This window comes from Perna viridis, chromosome 4 (assembly GCF_037379345.1).
Source record: "Perna viridis isolate PV_CMFRI_1.1 ecotype Kerala chromosome 4, ASM3737934v1, whole genome shotgun sequence".
Lineage (NCBI taxonomy): Eukaryota > Metazoa > Mollusca > Bivalvia > Mytilida > Mytilidae > Perna > Perna viridis.
Genome location: NC_142448.1, coordinates 3,687,683 through 3,709,321, shown reverse-complemented (window position 1 = coordinate 3,709,321; position 21,639 = coordinate 3,687,683). Strand labels below are relative to the sequence as shown.

At 33.9% G+C, this 21,639-nt stretch overlaps 1 protein-coding gene across 2 annotated transcripts in view; it reads right to left on the bottom strand.

Annotated features, from left to right (window-relative positions):
• The window catches only part of LOC148618482 (caspase-3-like), a 40,961-nt gene that overhangs the window by 6,260 nt on the left and 13,062 nt on the right, over window positions 1-21,639 (bottom strand). The window contains exon 1 of one of the 2 annotated variants that reach the window (XM_088577470.1): window positions 8,134-8,492. The exons of the other annotated variant lie outside the window; for it this stretch is intronic. Within the exon in view, the coding sequence (XP_088433596.1) occupies window positions 8,134-8,231 (98 nt within the window). The 5' untranslated portion in view covers window positions 8,232-8,492. Of the gene's footprint in view, window positions 1-8,133; window positions 8,493-21,639 lie in introns of those variants that run through there. 2 annotated transcript variants of the gene reach the window in all.

Here is a 21,639-nt window from a genome sequence, read left to right as displayed (position 1 = left end):
TAGCCGTCTTTCTATATTATATGCATTGCATGGGGTTGCCTTACGAATAGAAAATTGCTTAATGCTATCTATAAAATAAAACATGCAGATTAAAATATCTAATTAAATGTTGTTGTTAAATACTAACATACTTGTAGCAAAAGTGTAGCATTTTATTGACAAAGTAATTAAAGAAAACCATGATATCAGTGTTCATAAGCAGTAAAATCATCATAATATCCAAAAGCACTATGATTGGTGTACATCACTCTTATGAACTAAAACAAGTATAATCCAAACATATTTAACCATTCGGAAAATGACAGGTTTTCCAGTTTTAGTTTTATTCTGGTTAATTGAAAGTATTCACTGTAATCTATCAATACGTGCATGTTCATTAAGTTTTATTGCTATCGTGACGGAGCTTTTATTATAATTCTGAATGCTAATAAACAACACCGACTTTACATGTCTATTACTTCTGGTTTTACCAACAGAAATACATGAAGTACATTCACTGTGTCTGATGGTATGTAGGACAGTATTTTACCAAAGTACAATAGACACAAGACCTGTAATTTATATTGCCATCATTTGTAATTATAATGAAACAATGAACAGAAGACGTCCGTTGTACCATACCAGGCTAATGATTAAAACGGTTCCCGTTAACTGTATTGATTGTCATTCCAGAATAATTGAGGATGTTTAAATTTGCACTTTTATTTTAATTTTAACATTTTGCTGAATGTCATTTATTTATAAACTACTTAACTACTTAAAGTCTAAACAGTGTGCATAATTACTCATAATGTGATGTAACTTTTCCAATTTATAAACTATATTTCCGTGATGACGAACTGTTGCTTCAAATCCCAGTAAACTAGTGATGTTCAAAAAGTATGTGAAATCAAGATGATTACAAAAATCTTAGAAATGCACCAGGTTTAAGAAATACATAACAAATTTAAAACGATTAGAGCGGTATCAAAATTACCAAACAAATTTAGAGTTATGAGCAAAGAGTACACAGTTAAAAACAACAGAAAAAAAAACAGACACACAACTGATTGCTGAAAGAGGAGATGTAATTAGAAGTGTTCGTTTATTGCACGCGTTTGATTGCCTCCAGAATTGTTGCTAATTTTATGTTGTTTTACTATCAAAAAAGCTGCTGAATAAAGCAATGGAACGGGTTGATGAAACGTGGCCTGCATGATGGGGCGTTTAATAGGACAAAGGAACACGTGAAAAGCAGCAAAAGATGTGGTGTTACCTGACATAAATGGACGCATGAATGACAGGAGTAGATGATATTGAACCCCAGACATACCAATTCACGGAAGTTGGGAGTAGATTGCACGCTATGTGGATACTTGAAAGACAGGCGTAGATGGAACGTTACCAGGAATAAATGAAATCTTGAAAAGCATGCGTAGATAGGACGTTACCAGATACAAACGAACATTTGAGACAGTAATCAAGGGAACCAAGGTTATAGCGGCAATTAAAATAATGTTATCTAGAAACAAAGACCAGACATAGAAAACAGACATACACAACAAAGAACGTAAAGTAACTAAAATCATACATACAAAGTAACAAAAGCAAATGAGCAACTCGGACTCCACTAAAAATGGGAGCATGGACCAGGTGCACCGGTAGGGTAAGCGTCCTCTGCTTTTCTAGAAACACCCGCCGAGTTGCTCATAAAAAGTCAAACAAATCAGTTTTCATGGCGTTGATGGATACACCGTATCGATTCAAGAGTTCATGATGACGACCATAAAACTTTTGTAGTGATGACTTTAATCTTGTAGCAATATAACCTTGCTCCAGAAGCCTATTTGTTAGAATTCTAGCGCGATACAAAAAGTCTGCGTTGTCTCGGCAAGCTCTGACATAACGTTTGAGTTGTGATATGAACACTCCGTACGCAGGTGCTGAAGGGATGTTGCCACAGATGAAAGGAAAGTTGACAACTTTGAAGTACGTCGAAATCCCAAACATGGACTGAATGTGAACACAGGGAACAAAGATGATCTACATACACAATGCAGCTTACCAAACATAAGGAAAACAAGACGTCACACAAAAAACCAAAGCACTGGTAATATGAACTCAGGGAGTAACATCAGAAGCTCCGGAAGGGTAAGCATGTCCTGCTCCGTCAGCAGCATCCATCAATTTGCAAGTGAGTATAATGTGGTTATAGTCTAGCAACACTAATGCAGCTCCTCGATACGAGACACAAGGGGTACCATCAAAAGCAAATCACACTAAAGCGAAATCAAACAAAGTTTCGTAATATAAACAATGCGGAAATAATGCGGAAATGTAAAGTATAATATAGAAATAATGAGGAAGTGGTGGAAATGTGTCCAAAATAGACAAAGAACATTATGATAATAAAAATCATCATAACACATTGGACATTACCGAAAGTAAATTTAAAAACGCCAGAATTTGTTCTTGAATATGATATTACATAGCACTGAACCATGCGATAAAAATAACATTTTGTCAAAAATGTACTGTCAAAGACTTCAAATCAATGAAATGTGTGTCTGTGTAATTTCAATACCTTCACACGAAGCTGTGTGATTTGTAATTGTAATTGAGAAAGGTAGTGAATCATATGACCTAGCTTCTTTGACTTGTGTCAAAAAGCTACATCAAAACAGCTAGTAAGTTTCAATTATGGTAAGTATTCAATATGAGTTGAATCTAACTAGTTGAAGATATTTTGTCTCATCTGTGAGATAGAAACTTCATATTGGTCAATCAAAATGTGATGTCGACCGTGAAACTTCCGTGGTGTCGATATTAACAAAGACTGAGAAGATATGACCTTACTAGAGAAAAATGAGCACCCGTAAGACAGGAGTAGAATAGCCCTTACTAAAGATAAATGAACACTTAAATGGCGGTAGTGGATAGAACGTTATCAAAGACAAACAAACACTTGAAAGGCAAAAGAACAACCTTAACGTAAGTACTAAATTGGTCATTACCGTGGAAAAAAGGACCATTGAATGAGTGAAATATGAATAACATTTTAATGGACACTGGGAAGGCAGAAATCACTGAGACCTGACAGAAAATAAATTAACATTCGTAAAGCATTACTAGAATGGGTGTTACGTTTGAATGTCAGGACGAAGTTGCAGATGAACCAATTGTTACAACAGTGAGTGATTCATTGAAATTAAGGATTAGATATCACTTGGAACAATCGGACAATTGAAAGATAGGAGTAGGTGGGACGTCACCAGAGATCAACGAACACTTACAACAAAGCAGTTGGTAATGAAAATCTTATTTTCGAGAGGAAAAAAATTTTAGTGTAAATTGTATATAAAGCAATCAAGATCATTTCAGAATTTTTTTTTGAAAAAGGCGAATAAAAGACGAAAACAAAATTAACGAAAAAGTGCATAGATCTGTAATCAATCCCATTATACTGACAAATCATTCTTTCAAGTTTTCTATTTACATGGAAGTGTGGTTATATGCAATTCTAAATCGCATTCTATGTCAAGCTCAAACAAAAGCAATATTTATGATTTTCCCGAAACAATCCTTCCGAGTTAGGGTCTTGAGTTTCAAACCCTAATTCTGGAAACATTTTAAAAGTCTAAAATAACATTTTGAGTCGTGGAAGACCAAGTGGTATTGCAGTTTTAATCGTGTTCAAATTTCCTTTAAACATGCTAATATACAAAAAAAAAATCTGTCGTGTACAGATTTGTTAACCGACATGGTTTCGGGCATTTTGTAAAAGAACTGGAAAAACAGCAATTTTAAAAACACGCACAAAAATGGAGGACAACTTCACAAAATATATAATATTTGCAGTAATTTACTTCCTGGTTGTAACATATGTGTCATATCTTAATCGATTTTTGAAATGATTTTTTTTAAAGAATTGTGTACTACACAAATTTTAATCAAACATATAAAGTATATATATGAAATTTCATACATCAAGGTCCTCCTTAAATATTTTTTCAAATCTATTTTCTAACTAAAACGATGCATTCGACTTATAGTACTGAGTAATACGGTATATATTGCTTCTTTATAATTCACCAAACTACAAGGTTCTTTTTATAACTGTAGTTAACACCGTTTTTTTTTTTTTCAAATATGTTCAATTTAGTTCTAATCTGTATCATGTATCAGTGTTACTTTTGGATTCCTAAGGTTTCAATGTATTGTCCCAGCATCTAAGACAAATTTCATATTACACTCGTAGGTAAATAAGTTACAGACGACGAGGAGCTATGGTAATGAAATGGCATAAAATCTATAATTGATACAAGTTCATCCTCTGTTTTCTCTGTTTCGGCTGACCAATCAATGTATATTATTTGAGGACAAGAAAATGTGAAGATAATTACCCAAGAATGGAATTTTTGTATTTTTTGACTGACAATATTATGGCGATAGACAAGCCAAACAACCTAATCAATAGAGCATTGTCTGTAGCAAAAAATGGTTCGTTCAGTTCTGAAATGTATTTTCTGTCGTCAAACTTAATTATACATGCAAATGAGATAGTTCCAACTAAGCCGTAAAAAGTTAAACGAATGCCAAGGTTTCGTGTTATTCCTTCTGATATTCAGAAAAAAATATAATTCATCCACATTTTTACACAAAGAGTAATCAAGGAAACCAAGGTTACAGCGGTAATCAAAAGAATGTAATCCAGGCACAAAGACCAGTCATGGAAAACAGACATACACAACAAAGAGCAAAAAGTAACTAAAATCATACATACAAAGTAACAAAAGCAAATGAGCAACTCGAACTCCACTAAAAACTGGGAGCATGAACCAGGTGCACCGGTAGGGTAAGCGTCCTCTGCTTTTCTAGAAACACCCGCCGAGTTGCTCATAAAAAGTCAAGTCCGGTGTAGACTAAAGAGGAAAGGAAAACTATAACACGTTGAACAAATCAGTTTTCATGGCGCAGATGGATACACCGTAACGATCCACGAGTTCATGATGACGACCATGAAACTTCAGTTTGATGACTTTAATCTTGTAGTAAAATAACACGGTTCCAGAAGCCTATTTGTTAGAATTCTAGGGCGATACAAAAAGTCTAGTTTCGGCAAGCTCTGAAATAACAAATGAGTTGTGATATGAACACTCCAAACGCAGCTGATTATTTGAAGGGTTATAACAAAATTACCGAACTTATGAACTCTAAGCCAAAAGAAAAGTACGTATAACAAACGGCAATATTTTTTTAAAAAACACAAAATTGGAAATCCTCGCAATGCTCCTCACTCGGTACAGGCAATGCCGATTAAAATGGTGGGTTACACAGGTCTTTTAACACACAAACACTCCCTCACCCTACTTCCATGGCCCTTAATTATTTCCTATATATTTCCACACAAACAGGCAGCAGAAAACAACTACCGGTCTAAATCGGAAAAGAAACAGTACAGAAAATAAATAAGTGAAAATAAAGGGAAATAAATATAGTTAGAATTAAGTAAATCCAAGTAGGCACCAGCTTCAAAATAAACCTTGAACTTTGTGGGGAAGACGCGCCAAGTTAAAGATTAAAATAATAATATACAAGTGAAAACTACAGAAAATTAATTTGTTGATATTTTACGAGCCCATCGTCTTTAAACAGAATACTTTTAATAAGATCTGGATATCGGAAATAACAGTTTTTTAGACAGCGTATGAGACGTATTTTTATAACATTGGTCCAAACGTTTTTCTCTCATGCATTGATGGTGCCATCGGAAGTCAGAATACTGGCTACTAGATCTGACATACATTCACAACAGAAAAATATATATGCCATGTGAGGGAAGCTGATATATTACTGCACAGAGAATTTTATATGATTTTAAAAGCACAATCGCCTCGTTTCTTTTTATTACTGGGATGATGATATATACATATCTTCTGCAAAATAAATTGACTGAAACTCTTGAATAGATATTTAAACTATGTTATAAAAATAGGGTAAACTCATAAAATTCGGATTTTATAAATACTATAGCTAAAATTTAGTCAAAATATCTCCATTGTTAAGTTTAGTTCCTCTAAATTAAAAAAAAATATGATTTATAACCATCACAGAGAGGACCCGCTGTTAAGAATATCAAAAGTATTAGTATCTAACTGGGGTTTTTCTCTAACTTTTGGTTTCCTTTTGTGTGCGCGCGACACAACTTGTAGTTGTTAAAATTGTAAGAATTTTATTGTTGAACTTCAGAAAGGTATTAAAGGTATCGAGCGGAGAAAAAAAGTTGTCATTTGCACAAAGGGGGTACCCAAGTTTAATGAAATGTCTTTTGCCTTCTGTGTGCGATCCTCTTCTAGTAGTGGTAAAAACATGGATGAAATCCAATAGGTATTAGATTTTATAGAGCGGACACGAATATTGTTCACTTATCCAAGGGTAATCCAAAGTTAAAATTTTCTGCATGTCTTTTGAGTTTTCTTTCTTGTTCACGACACACCTTCTAGTAGTAGTTAATAACCATACGTCATTAAAGTAATGATGGCAAGTATTATCGATTTATTCCAACATGAATGAAACTTATAGCGGTCACTTTGACAAGGGGTACCATATTTAACTTTGTCATCTTCGATGTCATTTGACTTTCGTTGATAGGACGCACCATTTATTAGTAGGGAATTATCACACCATGTTTTATCATGTAACTCCAAAAGGTTTAAAAGTTATAGAGAGGACACTTTTTTAGGTTTTGTATGACGGACGAACGGAAATGGTGATTACTATAGGTCCGTAATAAATATACGCAATTCCAAAGTGAATGAACTATACAGCGGTTAAGCTGTTTTGTGGTTACCTATGACATTCATCTATGACACTTAAAATAATGTAAAAACTACATTTTCAATCCTAGTCCGGGTTGCTCATTTACATTTTTGAATGTGTCTTTCTTTTTATTTGTTGTGCGTGTCTATTTTTTCCTGTCTTGTCGTTTTCCTTGGATTAAATTCTTTTGATTACCTTTCGAATCATTCACGGTTCCCTTGATTTCCCCTGTAAGCTTTCAACTACGATTTGATATACGTTCCTTGACTTTTCTAATATTGACAATTATGGAAGTTAAAGAACGTCTCATTTTTTCAAAGACATTCGAAATCGATAGAACAAATGTGTTAAAAAAAATCAGTGTAATTGAGGGCATATACTGTGAGTACATGAAAATAATGTTATATCAGTGGCGTACTCTAACTTATTAGAAACATCCAGGCACTTACGTATGATAATTCCGTATTATTGCAGGCTTTTTGATGGAATTATTGGCATAGAGACATTTGATAAAGCAATTAGTTGGAGATTGATTTTGTTAAATTGCGTTCAAACATTTTAAGATGAATTACGCCATCCATAACATTAATATAGACTGATTTGGGACAGTTTCATATCGATTTCAGTGTGACTTTGTTTCCTCTTTGTGTCGAATAGAGTTCGTGAAAATTTATTCTTCAATAAATGTCTTTGTGCACGCAATCTTGATTCCGCTGGTCTTTGATTTTCTGTCACGGCTTTCTTTGAGAATAGCGTTACAAGATGAAGGCATCGTCTGTTCATACTAAAGACAACCAAATGGCTCTAGTTATTAACGTTACCAATGTTATTACAGTGCCAACATGCGGAAATGACTTCCTAATGTTCTCGGACATTGGACATTGGTGATTAAGCATTTACCATTAACGTTTCAGCACAATCCAATCTTTTCCAATTTAACTATTGAATATACATATTTCATATGATGTTATCCACAAATTGATATTCAACTGTCCTGTTATAAGCCTTAAACTAAATCACGAAACTATCCAATCACATAGAGATCTACATATTTGACTCATTGCTTTCAGTAATAATAAAAAAAAATAGTACCATTTAAATACATTGTGTTTTGTAATATACCGCAGATAAACACAATAAATGTCTCATTAAAAAATGTCATCCCTTCCAATTGTGCACACAACAAGCACAAGTGGCCAATATGTTTCACCAAAGAAAATGAAATCTTGAAAATTATGGTATTTTAGTTCTCTTTCCTTTAAAACATCGTGCATTACAAAAATTAAAAAAAATATAAAAAAAAACGTGTATCGATTTGATATTGAAAACACTTACCTTGCCTTTCTCAGGAGGTAAGGAGATTCCGGCTTATCGACTGATGTCGGACTCAGCCGTGATAAAATAGATTCTGTCGATTGGCAGAGCGTTACCATCCTTTATTTTATCATATCACGTATGTAGTTCTCTTCAAATTATCCTTCAACAGAACAGTTATGATCTGCCATGTGCTATAGAATTTATCGATGACAGTCAAGAGTCACAAACTCTGATTTGAAGGCGATTATTGACAGCAGACGATAGTTTGTCACGTGCTTTTTTGAAGCTTTTGAGCAACGATGCTGTCTTTGATGTTCAGGTAGTTATTGATTGTTAAAAGTATCACAGAAAAATTAATCCTACAATCTCATTGACCTAAAATTGCAGAATGAATGATTCTTTACAAATAATGATTCATTTTTGCAATGCGTCATTGCTTAAAAGGTATTTGTCATGTTGTACCAGCGTAATCATCAATAGCATATATATATGCTTGCCTTTAATCAGATGATTTGTCTTTTAAAGTAATTTCTTGGTTTTATACTTTTTCATATTTGATTTAATTCTATGATCTATTATATGTTCAATATATTAATGTCAAAGCTTACAACTGAGAAAACTACTTTCGGTTATTTTTCTTTCTTGTTTTAATTTATAGAGTTATAGATACTTCTTACATGAAAATAAAAAAAAACAGTGACATTATTTGTATCTAATTTGAAACACGACCCAAGCAAAACAAAAATAATGAAATACTGTCACTAAGCGAAGGGTTCCCCAGACTGAGAATCCATGAATATTGATCTTGATTAATGAATATATGTATATGGTGTCAAAAATTCATAAAAAAAGTTCAATGAGAGGTAAAGGAAGAGTGGCTCTTACGAAGTTTGTGTACAGACACTGACGGACGGGAGAGAGTGATTTCTGTATTACCGCAAAAAAGTTAGTTTTTGAGGGCATACTAAAAAAAAATACTACAACTAATTCTTACGTGTAATTTTAGTGGCAACAAGATGTCACACGAATTGGATCTATCTTTAAGGAATCGGCTGTAATTCAGGTTAAAAATCTTATCTTGTGTTTAAATTTCAAGGTCAAGGTGCATAAACTATGCTACTAGACATATTGTCTTAATATGATCTAGCAAATTGTCAAATAATAAAGTCACAACTAACACATAAACTTATCATGCGATGTGAAAAATCGCGGTAATGATTAAGATGACCCTATTTAGTTTTTTTTCCAATTTCAATGCTTAATACAATTTTTTTTTAAAAATCAAACATTCAAAAACTTTCAATTGTTGATATGTAAAAAAGTGTAGATTTACCAACACTTCTTCCAGTCCTATAATTTTGGGAAACTTTAAAATTACTTTCTTCAATTTATTTTGGCATATTTTGTTGTTTTCTGTCATAGTTTATCATAGTGATGTTACAAAATGCAGATTTTTTGTAGTTTTCATAGAATTTGTAAGTAACTAAAATCATGCATACAAAGTAACAAAACTAAATGAGCAACTCGGCCTCCTCTAAAAACTGAGTACATGGACCAGGTGCACCGGTAGTGTGAGCGTCCTGTACTTTTCTACTAACTCCCGCCGAGTTGCTCATAAAAAGTCAACTCCGGGGTAGACGTAAGGGGAAAGGAAAACTATAACACGTTGAACAAATCAGTTTTCATGGTGCAGATGGATACACCCTAATGATCCACGAGTTCATGATGACAACCATAAAAATTTTGTATTGATGACTTCAATCTTGTAGTAACATGTCCTTGATCCAGAAGCCTAATTGTAAGAAATCTAGCGCGATACAAAACGTCTACGTAGTTAACGCATGAGTTGTGATATCAAAACTCCATAAGCAGGTGCTGAAGGGATGTTGCCACAGATGAAAGGAAAGTTGACAGTTCTGAATGAAAAGTCATCACGTTTGTCGTATAGGTTCGTCAATAGTTTTTCTATACCATTGATCTTTAAGTGTAGCTCAAGATATGAGGCTGACTTAACAGTGTCTGTAGTATTCTTTGACTTAAGTTCTTTGGGGTAGATGCGACGTATCAAATCCACGAAACTGGGATTGTTTACCGATACTAGGTCATCTATAAAGCGGAAACTGAGATTTAATGTTCTAGCTAAGCGATATTCTTTCTTCCGGATGAGATCAGCTATAAAGTCAGCCTAATAAGAGTTGAGTAATAGGTCAGCAAATAGAGGAACACAATTTCTTTCCACTGGAATGCCGACCGTGTGTTGAAAAACACGTCCACCACACTGGACAAATATGTTGTTGATAAAAAAAGTTCCAACATTTTGAAATATCTTCTTCTGTATATTTGAAATATGATTTGGAATTATTTTTTTACAAAGTATGAGGAATCTTTACCAAGAACTACATATTTGTGTCTAGATGTGCCATCTTTTTTGGAGAAACAACGATGTTTAATATTTTTGAGTAGGGATTTTCATTGAGTATGGGAATAGAAGTATAAAGTGTTGAAAAATCATAGGTTTTAATGTTATTGTATTCTGATAATAACTTTGAATTGAGGGTCTCCAGAAGTACTTTCGAATTTTTCAGGAACCACATTGAATTAATATTACTACGGGAGTAACAAGTGTTGTGGTAAGACTTGAAACCCTCATTGACAGCTGTGAGTATAGAAGTTAAAAGTTTTGAAAGAGGTTTAAAGGTACATTTTGCAGATCGAACTATGTAACTTGTTTATATGGATTCTTGTGGAGTTTAGGAATCCATTACATAGATGGTAAATCACACTCATCGTTTTGGTAGAGACCAAAAGAGGACAGTACAGATTAATGGTTATCCACTATCATTTCTTTGGAGAGTGCAGTTGCAGTATAGTACTATTTTCTACGTCTACCTCTGATAATAATCATTGGGTATAATATGTTTTGCAGACAAACACAATGTTGTTTTGAGATTTGTCTGCTAGTACGACAACATATTTGTCATGTATAGTAGACAATTTGTTTTGCAACATCGGGGTCTTTGAAAACCGATGTAGCCTTTGCACTCATTGATCTGCTTAAAACTTTCATTCGTCTCAAAATTAAAGACCTCACGGCCTCCACCCACTCTGCCAGAGAATCAATGTCTTCTTGTTCTCATTTTATCCATTTTTGCGTAGTGCTCCACGGCATCCGTAAGAACATCATAGTTATAATTAATTTAACTTTCTAGAGCGTGGTTCACGGTACTTGGATTCAGAAAGGACCCTACGAAGTGATTCACTATCGATGATGTTTAAATCTCCAGTGACGACGTGACCAGAAGGACCATATTTGAATGGAGAGTCAGTCAGGTGGTTTAGCCTTGAAATCCTCAATCTTGAGGTTCTTCAATAGCCTTTTGTAATTGAAAATTTTGGATGCAATAGGTGAAGTATAGGAATATGAAATAATCGGTATTGATTTGTCCTTGAAATAGGGGGGAATTTTGTTGGTTACGTTTTTGTGATGGATGGTGTTAGCCAAATTAATTACATCTATACCTTTGTTGACAAACGGTAGTGGATGAAATGATCGTTTTTCTTCATCTTGACCTTTTACATAAACCGGTTTAAAGATTCTGTGGAAACCAATCTCCAAAATGATGACAACAATCCAAAAAATCTAGAGCGGAAACAAAATATTTTGCTAACGGTTGTAATAATTAATATATATGCCTGTTTTTCATAAATATTGAAGAGTTCGTAACATGCACTCTATGTTTTTTGATATAAAAATGTCTTATCAAATAAGCTACTTTTCCACAATTTGTCTGGTTAAAGGGGCTGGTTTTTATTATTTCTGAATATACCACTTCGAATGAAAAAAAATAAAAATAATATGAACAATTTTGAATTGTACACGGAATGATAGGTATGGGACTTAGGTAGCTGGATGTCATGCAGTAAATGTATTTACAAAGCAACACAATCCTTTACCCACTTTATATGAAAAAAGTTTTGGTTGTACATTGAGAAAGTTTCAATCGCCTTTGATTTTCAACTAAAAGCTGTAGTATTATTCCATGGTGTATAAATTCGGTTTTACAACTGTGTCAAATACGTGGAGGTCATTGTCATTTGTCGAGAGCTCGAACTAACTGCTGTAATCCCGTGGTTATAAAATAAATTGTCTTTATGTGCAATATGAAATATTTTTAAAAAATTGTGAATATCTGAGTTTTACGATTAAATCCGTTCATTAATAGTCTTCACAGTTATTTTCGTATAATTCTAACTCCCGCTTTTTTTGTTATACTTATTCTGGGTAATCAACGAATTGGAAAATAATCTAAAAAACAAAATGGTGGAACGAAAACAAAACAAAAAGGAGCAAAAAAAATGAAGAAATGTACACACAAGAAAACAAAAGAAAAGTTTAAAATAAGATAAAACTTTAGCATCCTGTTCACTCCATTAGGAATTTATTTTTAATCTGCTTGTTCTCTGCAGACTCATAAATAGCTTATTTTCTCATTTTTTTTTTGTATTAGTTCTTTTCCTCTTTTATTAATTAAAACATAATGTAAAGAACGTTGCAAAGTACGAATTGTTACCAAAAACATCACATACCAAAACAAGACAGACGACGCTTTTTTAATATCTGAATCAAGTTACGAATTTATAATTGGTGAACTGTATGTTTCGTATTTCAATTCTTTTATTGGTTCAACAAGTACACTATTTCCAATTATCAATATATAACAGTTATCTAAAATATTCCGGACACCAATGCCCCCAACGTGGCCTTACATTTTACGGAGGCAGAAAGAAAGACCTTAACGAGTGAAGCTGGGAAATCGTCAATTTTCCATTCCAAGATGGTGATATTCCTGAAGTTCTCTTCTATGGTATTTACATTTAACAACTATTCCGTTTTGCTCGTATTTATAATAAAGTGTCAGATTTTTAATGAATGCAATACATTACTCGCAGAGAAACTTTTGCACCAGAGGTATCAATGTCACAAACTTCTAAAAATATTTATGATTTTTTTTCACTATTACATGACATTGATAAGAAAAATAAGAAAAAAACACCTGCAGGTTTTTTAAATTAAAAATGGTATTTTTACGGAAATAAAATCTTTAAAACAGATTCTTTCAAACAAGATCCGATCTCTTTATCGATTGTCCATGATAGATCCATTGGTAAAGAATATGATTTTCAAACTAGTGTATATTCTGTGAACCATGTTTTCTGTGGATATCTCATTTTGTCTATATGTTGTATGTAGAGATATTCCATGCAGAGAATCGGATGTATTATTGAGTGACTTGTTTTAGTATGTTTATTGTTTCAGTACATTCTTGACCTAACATTAAAAGGCCTTATAAATCTAGATTAACCAAACCGAAGATTTCATGCCCCTGTCCATAGTCAGGATTATCACAGAACATGAATGTGTCTTTGTGTTACAGTTTGATTTGAGGCTTTAAGAATTGTCATCATTCTGTTACCGTAATTGCATTACTTTTGTTGTGGGGCCTTTTAGGTCTTACTTAAATCTTTTGTAATTTCTGCAAGCATTTATTCTTGTTATTTTGGTTATACAGTGGCGCATTTGTTACATTTAATCATATCCTGAAGGATTGAAGCAGGGAGATGGTGCTTAAAGAAGTGAAGCAGGGAGGTGGTGCTTAGAGAAGTGAAGCAGGGAGGTGGTGCTTAAAGGAGTGAGACAGCGATATTATTATTCTTTTTTGTAGTTTTCTTGGTTGGCGCATGTGAACGTGATTTGTCGTTTCAATACACTCCTTACAAATAAGGTTTCTGGGACAGGGTTATGTTGCTACAAAATTGACGTTATCACTACAAAAATTTATTGTCGTCTTCATGAACTCGTGGATCGTTATGGTGTATGCATCTGCACCTTGAGAACCTAATTGTTCAACGTGTCATATTTTTCTTTATCTCCTTTGTCTACCCAAAATTTGACTTTTTATGAGCAATTTGGCGGGTGTTTCTAAGAAAGCAGAGGACGCTGAACCTACCGGTTCACCTGGTCCATGCTCCCAGTTTTTAGTGGAGTCCGAGTTGCTCATTTACTTTTGTTGCTTTGTATGTATTATTTTGGTTATTTTATGTTCTTTGTTTTGTGTTTCCGTTTTCCATGTCTGGTCTTCGTCCCTAGATTACTTTGTTTTGATTTCCGCTAGAATTATGGTTCCCTTGATTACAATTTCATTAATTATCCTTACATTTTGTTTCGTTTTGTTCACGCACACAGGGCGTCCAACGTTAAATTAAATTATTAAATAATTTTTTTGGTTCTTTAATAATTCCAGCAAAAAAACATAAAAACCAGGGACAGGGAAAGACTGTACTAAAACAAATCAAAAAGAATTAAAAGTGGGTTCATCATAACGATCCACGAGTTAATGGTAATGACCATTAAATTTTTGTAGTGATATATTCAATATTGTAGTAACATAACCCTGCTCCAGAAGCCTTATTATAAGAAATCTAGCAGGTATAAAATTCCACGACGATTCTGGCACAACGTGTGAATTATGATAATATGATATAGGAAACTCCATACACAAGTGCAGAATGGATGTTACCACAGATGAAAGAGTAAATATGTTGTCGATTAAAAATTCCAGCATTTGGTAAACATCTTCTGTATATTTGGAAGATGATTGGAATGATTACAAAGTATGAGGAATCTCTACCAAGAACTATATATTTGAATCTATGCGTACCATCGTTTATTGAAAAAACAACGATATATAATGTTTTTGAGTCGGGACTTTAACTGAGTATGGGGAATAGAAGTATACAGTGTTGAAAAATCATAGGTTTAAATGCTATTATATTCTGACTATTGTCTTGAAGTAATCGTCTCCAAACGATTTTTCAATTTTTTAGGACCCACACTGAATTAATACCACTACGGGAGTAACAGATGTTGTGGTTGGGCTGCAGACCCTCTTTGACAGCAGTGACTATAGAAGTTAAAAGTTCTGAAAGAGGTTTGGTGGTACATTTTGCAGATCCAGCTATGTAACGTTGTTCGCATGGATTCTTGTGGAGTTTAGGAATCCAGTACATAGATGGTAAATCACAATCATCGTCCTTGGTAGAGACCAAAAGAGGATAGCGCAGATTTATGTTTTTTCCAAAATATGAAAGCAATGTTGATGCAAATTCTTCGCGTTTGTCGTATAATTTGGTAGTTTAGAGTTTTTCCGTTCCATCGATCTGTATGAGTAGAAATGAGACTGACTATATAGTGATTGCAGTATTCTTTATCTCAAGTTTTTGGGTAGGTGCGTTGTATATAAAAATTCTCACAATTCTGCCAATGACCTTGAATGACAGATGATGAGACAAAACTTCCGGGAAAAAAACAAGCAGGCTTTAGATCCAGTGGAAGTTACATTGCCCATCTGGGTAATAGTTGTGTAGCAATCAGCTGGAATGCAATCTTCACTGCATAACAATTTTATAGACTTTGAAAAAGCCTTTCACCCTTAAGGGAGATCAGTTCTCTTAGTGCAGTTGGATCCATCATAACAATCCACGAGCTCATGATGACGACCATAACATTTCGGTATTGATGACTTCAATATTATACCGGAAACTGAGATCAAATGGTGTCCCTATCTTTGGATCAGAGCATCTATAAAGCAAGCCTCATAAGAGTGAAGGAATCGGTCAACAAGTAGCAGAGCACAATTTGTTCCCAGTGAAATGTCGTCCGTCTATTGAAAAAGTTCCATCACACTTTCCAAAAATGTTGTCGATAAAAATTTCCAGCATTTTGTCAAAATCTCGGTATATTTGAAAGATAATTTCAAATATTTTTTTAAGATTATGAGGAATCTCTACAAAAAGTAATCAAGGGAACCATTGTTATAGCGGTAATCACAAGAATGTCATCCTGGGACAAAGACCAGACATGGAAAACAGACATACACAACATAGAACACAAAGTAACTAAAATCATACATACAAGGTAGCAAAAGCAAATGAGCAACTCGGACTTCACTTAAAACTGGGAGCATGGACCAGGTGTATCGGTAAGTAAAGTCCGGGGTAGACTAACGGGGAAAGGAAAACTGTGACCCATTGAATAAATCAGTTTTCATGGTGGAAATGGATACACCATAATGATCCACAAGTTCATGATGACGACCATAAAACTTCTGTAGTGATGACTTCAATCTTGTAGCAACCCTGTTCTAGAAGCCTATTTGTTATTTCATATTTGTACCTTGGTGTATCGTCTTTTTTGGAGTAACAATAATGTATAATGTTTTGAGGAATTATTTCAACTGAGTATGGGGAATACTTGTATAAAGGTTTGAACAAACACAGTTTCTAATTGGCATTGGATTTGAATCCAAAAGGACATAAAAGAGTAATCAAGGGAACCAAGGTTATAGCGTTAATCAAAAGAATGTAATCCAGGGACAAAGACCAGACATGGAAAACAGATATACACAACAAAGAACATAAAGTAACTAAGACATATGCGACCATTGACAAGCTGATAAATAATAAGCTCTGGAATATACTGAAAAAGAAGAACAGCCTAAAACAAAGTGCGAAGGAAAAAACTGTAGCAGACCTTTGTTCTACAAGGAACAAAAAGGATGGATATTAAATTGAATTGAATCAGGAGTGACAATACCGTGATAAGACCCCTATGACAGTTGCAAATAATAAGGTTATTATAAGTAGTTTCGAAAGAATAATCAAGGGAACCAAGTTTATAGCGGTAATCGAAAAAGGTTTGGTAGTGAGTACATTTTGCAGAGTCAGTTATGAAGTGATGTTTTTATGGATTTTTATGGAAATTTTGGAATCCAGCACGTGTACGGTAAACAGTAACCATAGATCTAGATGATCTTTATATGTATTAAAAACTTTTCTTACTGTAGTAATGACAAAAACCTAGGCTGAACTTTTTTCACAACCAGTATGATCAATTATCAAAAATAATGGGGACATCAATCAAGGCTCATCGAAAACAACAAACCATAGACCTTACAAGGAATTTGTATGCTTCGGGAACTATTGCATCATTTTGAACGATGCTTATCTTTGCTAAATTTCTAATTTCTATGAAAAAAAGTTATTATACATTAACAACCGATTGCTATAGTACGAACAAAATCTGTACATTATTCAATATTATTAAATATCTGTATTTTGTTTGTTTGGGTGTGTGTTTTTTTTTTTTTTTTTTGTTTGTTTGTTTTGTTTTTGTTTTGTTTTGTTTTGTTTTGTTTTTGTTTTGTATTTTGTTTTTTGTTTTATCTGCATAGTATTGTATCAACTGTATACGTTGTATATATTAATATATTCATAAAGATACTTTCCTTTCGCTTCTTTTCAATGTCTGTTCATTTCACAGTTTTCTTGCTTTTTCATCGTCAATGAGAATTTTTCTTTCGAACTCAAAATTAAGCTGATTATTAAGATATGAAGGGGTTCAATAATGACGTTTGTAAACTGATGGAACAATTAAAATGTGAAGCGACGAACCTAACTAATTATCAATTTGCCTTTTGTTTGCTATTCCTGATATCTAATTTCTAATGACAACGCCTAAATCGGATTAAGAAATACTAAAAGTGTAAAAGCTCCATAAAACTGGATTTGCTTCTGTTTCAATTAGTGGCGATTATAGCGAGTATCTCTCTATCGATTTGGATAATGTCTTTTGTTTTACCAACACTTCAACAATAATGCAGTTGTTATTAGTCAAGAAAGATAGAAGAACTTTAATCTTATTACTGCTTACTATTACGCAGTTTTTGATCCAACGGTTTAAAGACATCTTGATTATTTTTCTAGTAAAACACTGCTTTGTGTATATTTTTTGTGTTTAAATCAATTATTTATGAGTCTCACAATCTATCACACCAAATCACAATAAACCAATAAAACTATAATAATAAAAAAGCAATAAATCACTGATATATGTGTTCACCTTTTTATGGTATAGGACATTTCTCTTTTTAATAATTTTAATGCAGTTTAACCAGTTGCAGTGTATTATAAGAGTAATCAAGGGAACCATTGTTATTGCGGTAATCACAAGAATGTCATCCTGGGACAAAGACCAGACATGGAAAATAGACATACACAACACATAAAACAAAGTTACTAAAATCATACATATAAAGTAACAAAAGCAAATGAGCAACTCGGACTCCACTAAAAATGGGAGCATGGACCAGATGCACCGGTAGGGTAAGCGTCCTTTGCTTTTCTAGAAACACCTGCCGAGTTGCTCATGGAAAGTGAAGTCCGGGGTAGACGGATGAGGTAAGGACAACTATGACACGTTGAACAAATCAGTTTCCAGTTTTCATGGCGCAGATGGATACACCGTAAAGATCCATGAGTTCATGATGACGACCGTAAAACTTTTGTAGTGATTACTTCAATCTTGTAGCAACATAACCCTGTTCCAGAAGCCTATTTGTTAGAATTCTAGCTCGATACACAAATTATGCGTAGTCTCGGCAAGCTCTGGCATAACGTATGAGTTGTAATCTTAACACTCCAGGCGCTGAAGGGATGTTGCCACAGATGAAAGGAAAGTTGACAATTTTGAATGAAAAGTCATCACGTTGGTTGTAAAGTTTGGTCAATAGTTTTCCTTTACCATCGATTTCTAAGTGTAGCTCAAGATATGAGGCTGACTTCACAGTGTCTGTTGTATCCTTTATCTCAAGTTCTTTGGGGTAGATGCGATGTATCAAATCCCCAAAATTATGATTGTTTAAAGATAAGACGTCTTGTATATAGCCGAAACTGAGATTAAAGGATCTAGCTAAACGGTATTCTTTCTTTCGAATCAGATCAGCTATAAAGTCAGCCTCATAGGAGTGAAGGAATAGGTCAGCAAGTAAAGGAGCACAATATTTTTTCCCATTAGATTGCCGACAGTTTATTGAAAAAGAGCGTCCACCACACTAGACAAATATGTTGTCGATTAAAAATTGCAACATTTTGTACACATCTTCTTCTGTATATTTTGAAGATGATCAGGAATTATTTCTTACAAAGTATGAGGAATCTCAACCAAGAACCATATATTTGTATCTAGGTATACCATCTTTTTTGGAAAAACAACGATGTATACTGTTTTAAGTCGGGATTTTAATTGAGTATGGGGAATAGAAGTATACAGTGTTGAAAAATCATAGGTTTTAATGCTGATATTCTGATAATAGTCTTGAACTGGTTGTCTCCAAAAGATCCACATTGAATTAATACCACTACGGGAGTAACAAGTGTTGTGGTAGGACTGCAAACCCTCTTTGACAGCTGTGAGTATAGAAGTTTAAGGTTGTGAAAGAGATTTGGTGGTACATTTTGCAGATCCAGCTATGTAACGTTGTTTGTATGGATTCTTGTGGAGTTACATAGACGGTAAATCACAATCATCGTCCTTGGTAGAGAGACCAAAAGTGGATAGCACAGATTTATGGTTTTCCACAAAATCTTTTTTGAAGAGTGAGGTAGCAGTTTAGGTCTTAGCACTGCTCTTATTTTCTACGGCTACCTCTGATAATAAACATTGGATGTAAAACGTTTTGCAGACAAAAACAATGTTGTTTTGAGCTTTGTCTGCTGGTACTACAACATATTTGTCATGTATAGTAGACAATGTTTTTGCTACATCGGGGTCTTTGAAAACTGATGTAGCATTGGCGCTCATTGACGTACTTAAAACTTTCATTCGTTTCAAAATTGAAGACCTCACGGCCTTTAACCACTCTGACAGAGAATCAAAGTCTTCTTGTTCTTGTTTTATCCATGTCTTCCGTAGTTCTCCACGACATCCATAAGAACTTAAAAGTTATAATTCCAATTTATGGGGCGTGGTTCACAGTACTTGGGACCTTTAGAAAGGATATTACTTAGAGATTCGTTTTCGATGATGGATAAATCTCCCGTAACGACGTGACCGCAAGAACCATATTTGAATGGAGAGTTTTTGCAGGAACAGTCAGGTGGTTTAGCCTTGAAGTCCTCAATCTCGAGGTTCTGCAATAGCCTTTTATAATTGAAGTTTTTGGATGCAATGGATGAATTATAGGAATATGAAATAATCGGTATTGATTTTTCCTTGAAATATGGGAAAAAATTGTTGGTTACGTTTTTGTGATGGATGATGTTAGCCAAATTAATTACATCTATACCTTTGTTGACAAACGGTAGTGGAAGAAATGATCATTTTTCTTCATCATGACTTTTCACATAAATTGGCTTAAAGAGTGTGTGGAAACCAATATCTAAAATAATGGCAACAAGTCTGTATAATGATGAGGTAGGGTCAGAAACAGGAGTATCAAGACTTGTTTTGTAAGGGATGTAGTAGAGTGAGAGGTATAGAATAGAGTTTGGTTTTAATGTGATGAAGTCCAAGAGGTTTTTGTATGAAAGGAAAGAGACCATCTATTGAGACATCATGTAACTTAGATGACGTATAGTGGCGATGGCCATGACTCCTTTCCCGTCTTGGAGTTTTGTCAAATAAATTCAGCACATTTATGCTATTGTTATATTGTTTTGAAAGGTTTCCTACACTTCTGATGTTGTCATTGCATCCGTAAGGTATTGCAGTACCTAGTCTACGTATCCAGTACTCCTCTCTTTCCCTACGATAGTTTTTACTTAGAATGGGACTGTTCGTAGGATGGTAATTTTTTTTCTAAAATATGAACTTTCATAGGGAGGATTGAATGGTCTTTTTGATTAAAGGGTTAATAAACTGTCGGAAATTTGTTGGTATTTATTCCCAATCGATGACCGCACATTCTTTTGTTTAATAGTTCTTGTGTTTCACCGATATATATTAGACCGCATAAGTTGCATTCTAATCCATATATTAAGTTTGTTGCTTTGCACCTTAAGTCATCGTGACTTCTTGTATGGAAGGTTTTGTTTGTAAGGGAACTAGAGAAGTACGAGTCGGTTATAAGAAAGTTGCATGTTTTGCAATTTTTAATACGACATTTTGATATAGTACAATGTGGTTCGTCATCGTTGTTGTCAAATATATCATTTAAAGTGATGGAACATGGTTTTGATAATTTCAAAATAGTCAGAACTGTTTTACTGGAATAGATGGTCTGCAGACTGACCGTGTGATTGGGTACTTTTTTGGAATGGACGGGGCACTATCCATTCCAGATGTGAGCGTGCTAAGATTCCCATCTAGGGACACCACAACCAATTAATATTATAAGAACCAACGGTTTGGTAAATTAAGCACAGCATATATCGAAAGTTCAATTATCTATATACTCACATTAAAACTAAACAAAGTATTTTTTTGTTAAGTTTGTGCAAGAATAATGTTCTGGATACATACTTTTGAAATATACACATTTAACATCTACCTAGTTAAAAAAACTTCTAAGTAAGAACTGAAACTATAATTTCAATATTTGAAAATGGAGCAGAAATGTTGGCACATTCAATGCAGCTTTAAATACAGTATAACAATAACAAGAGAAAAACCAGCGAGCCAAACAAACA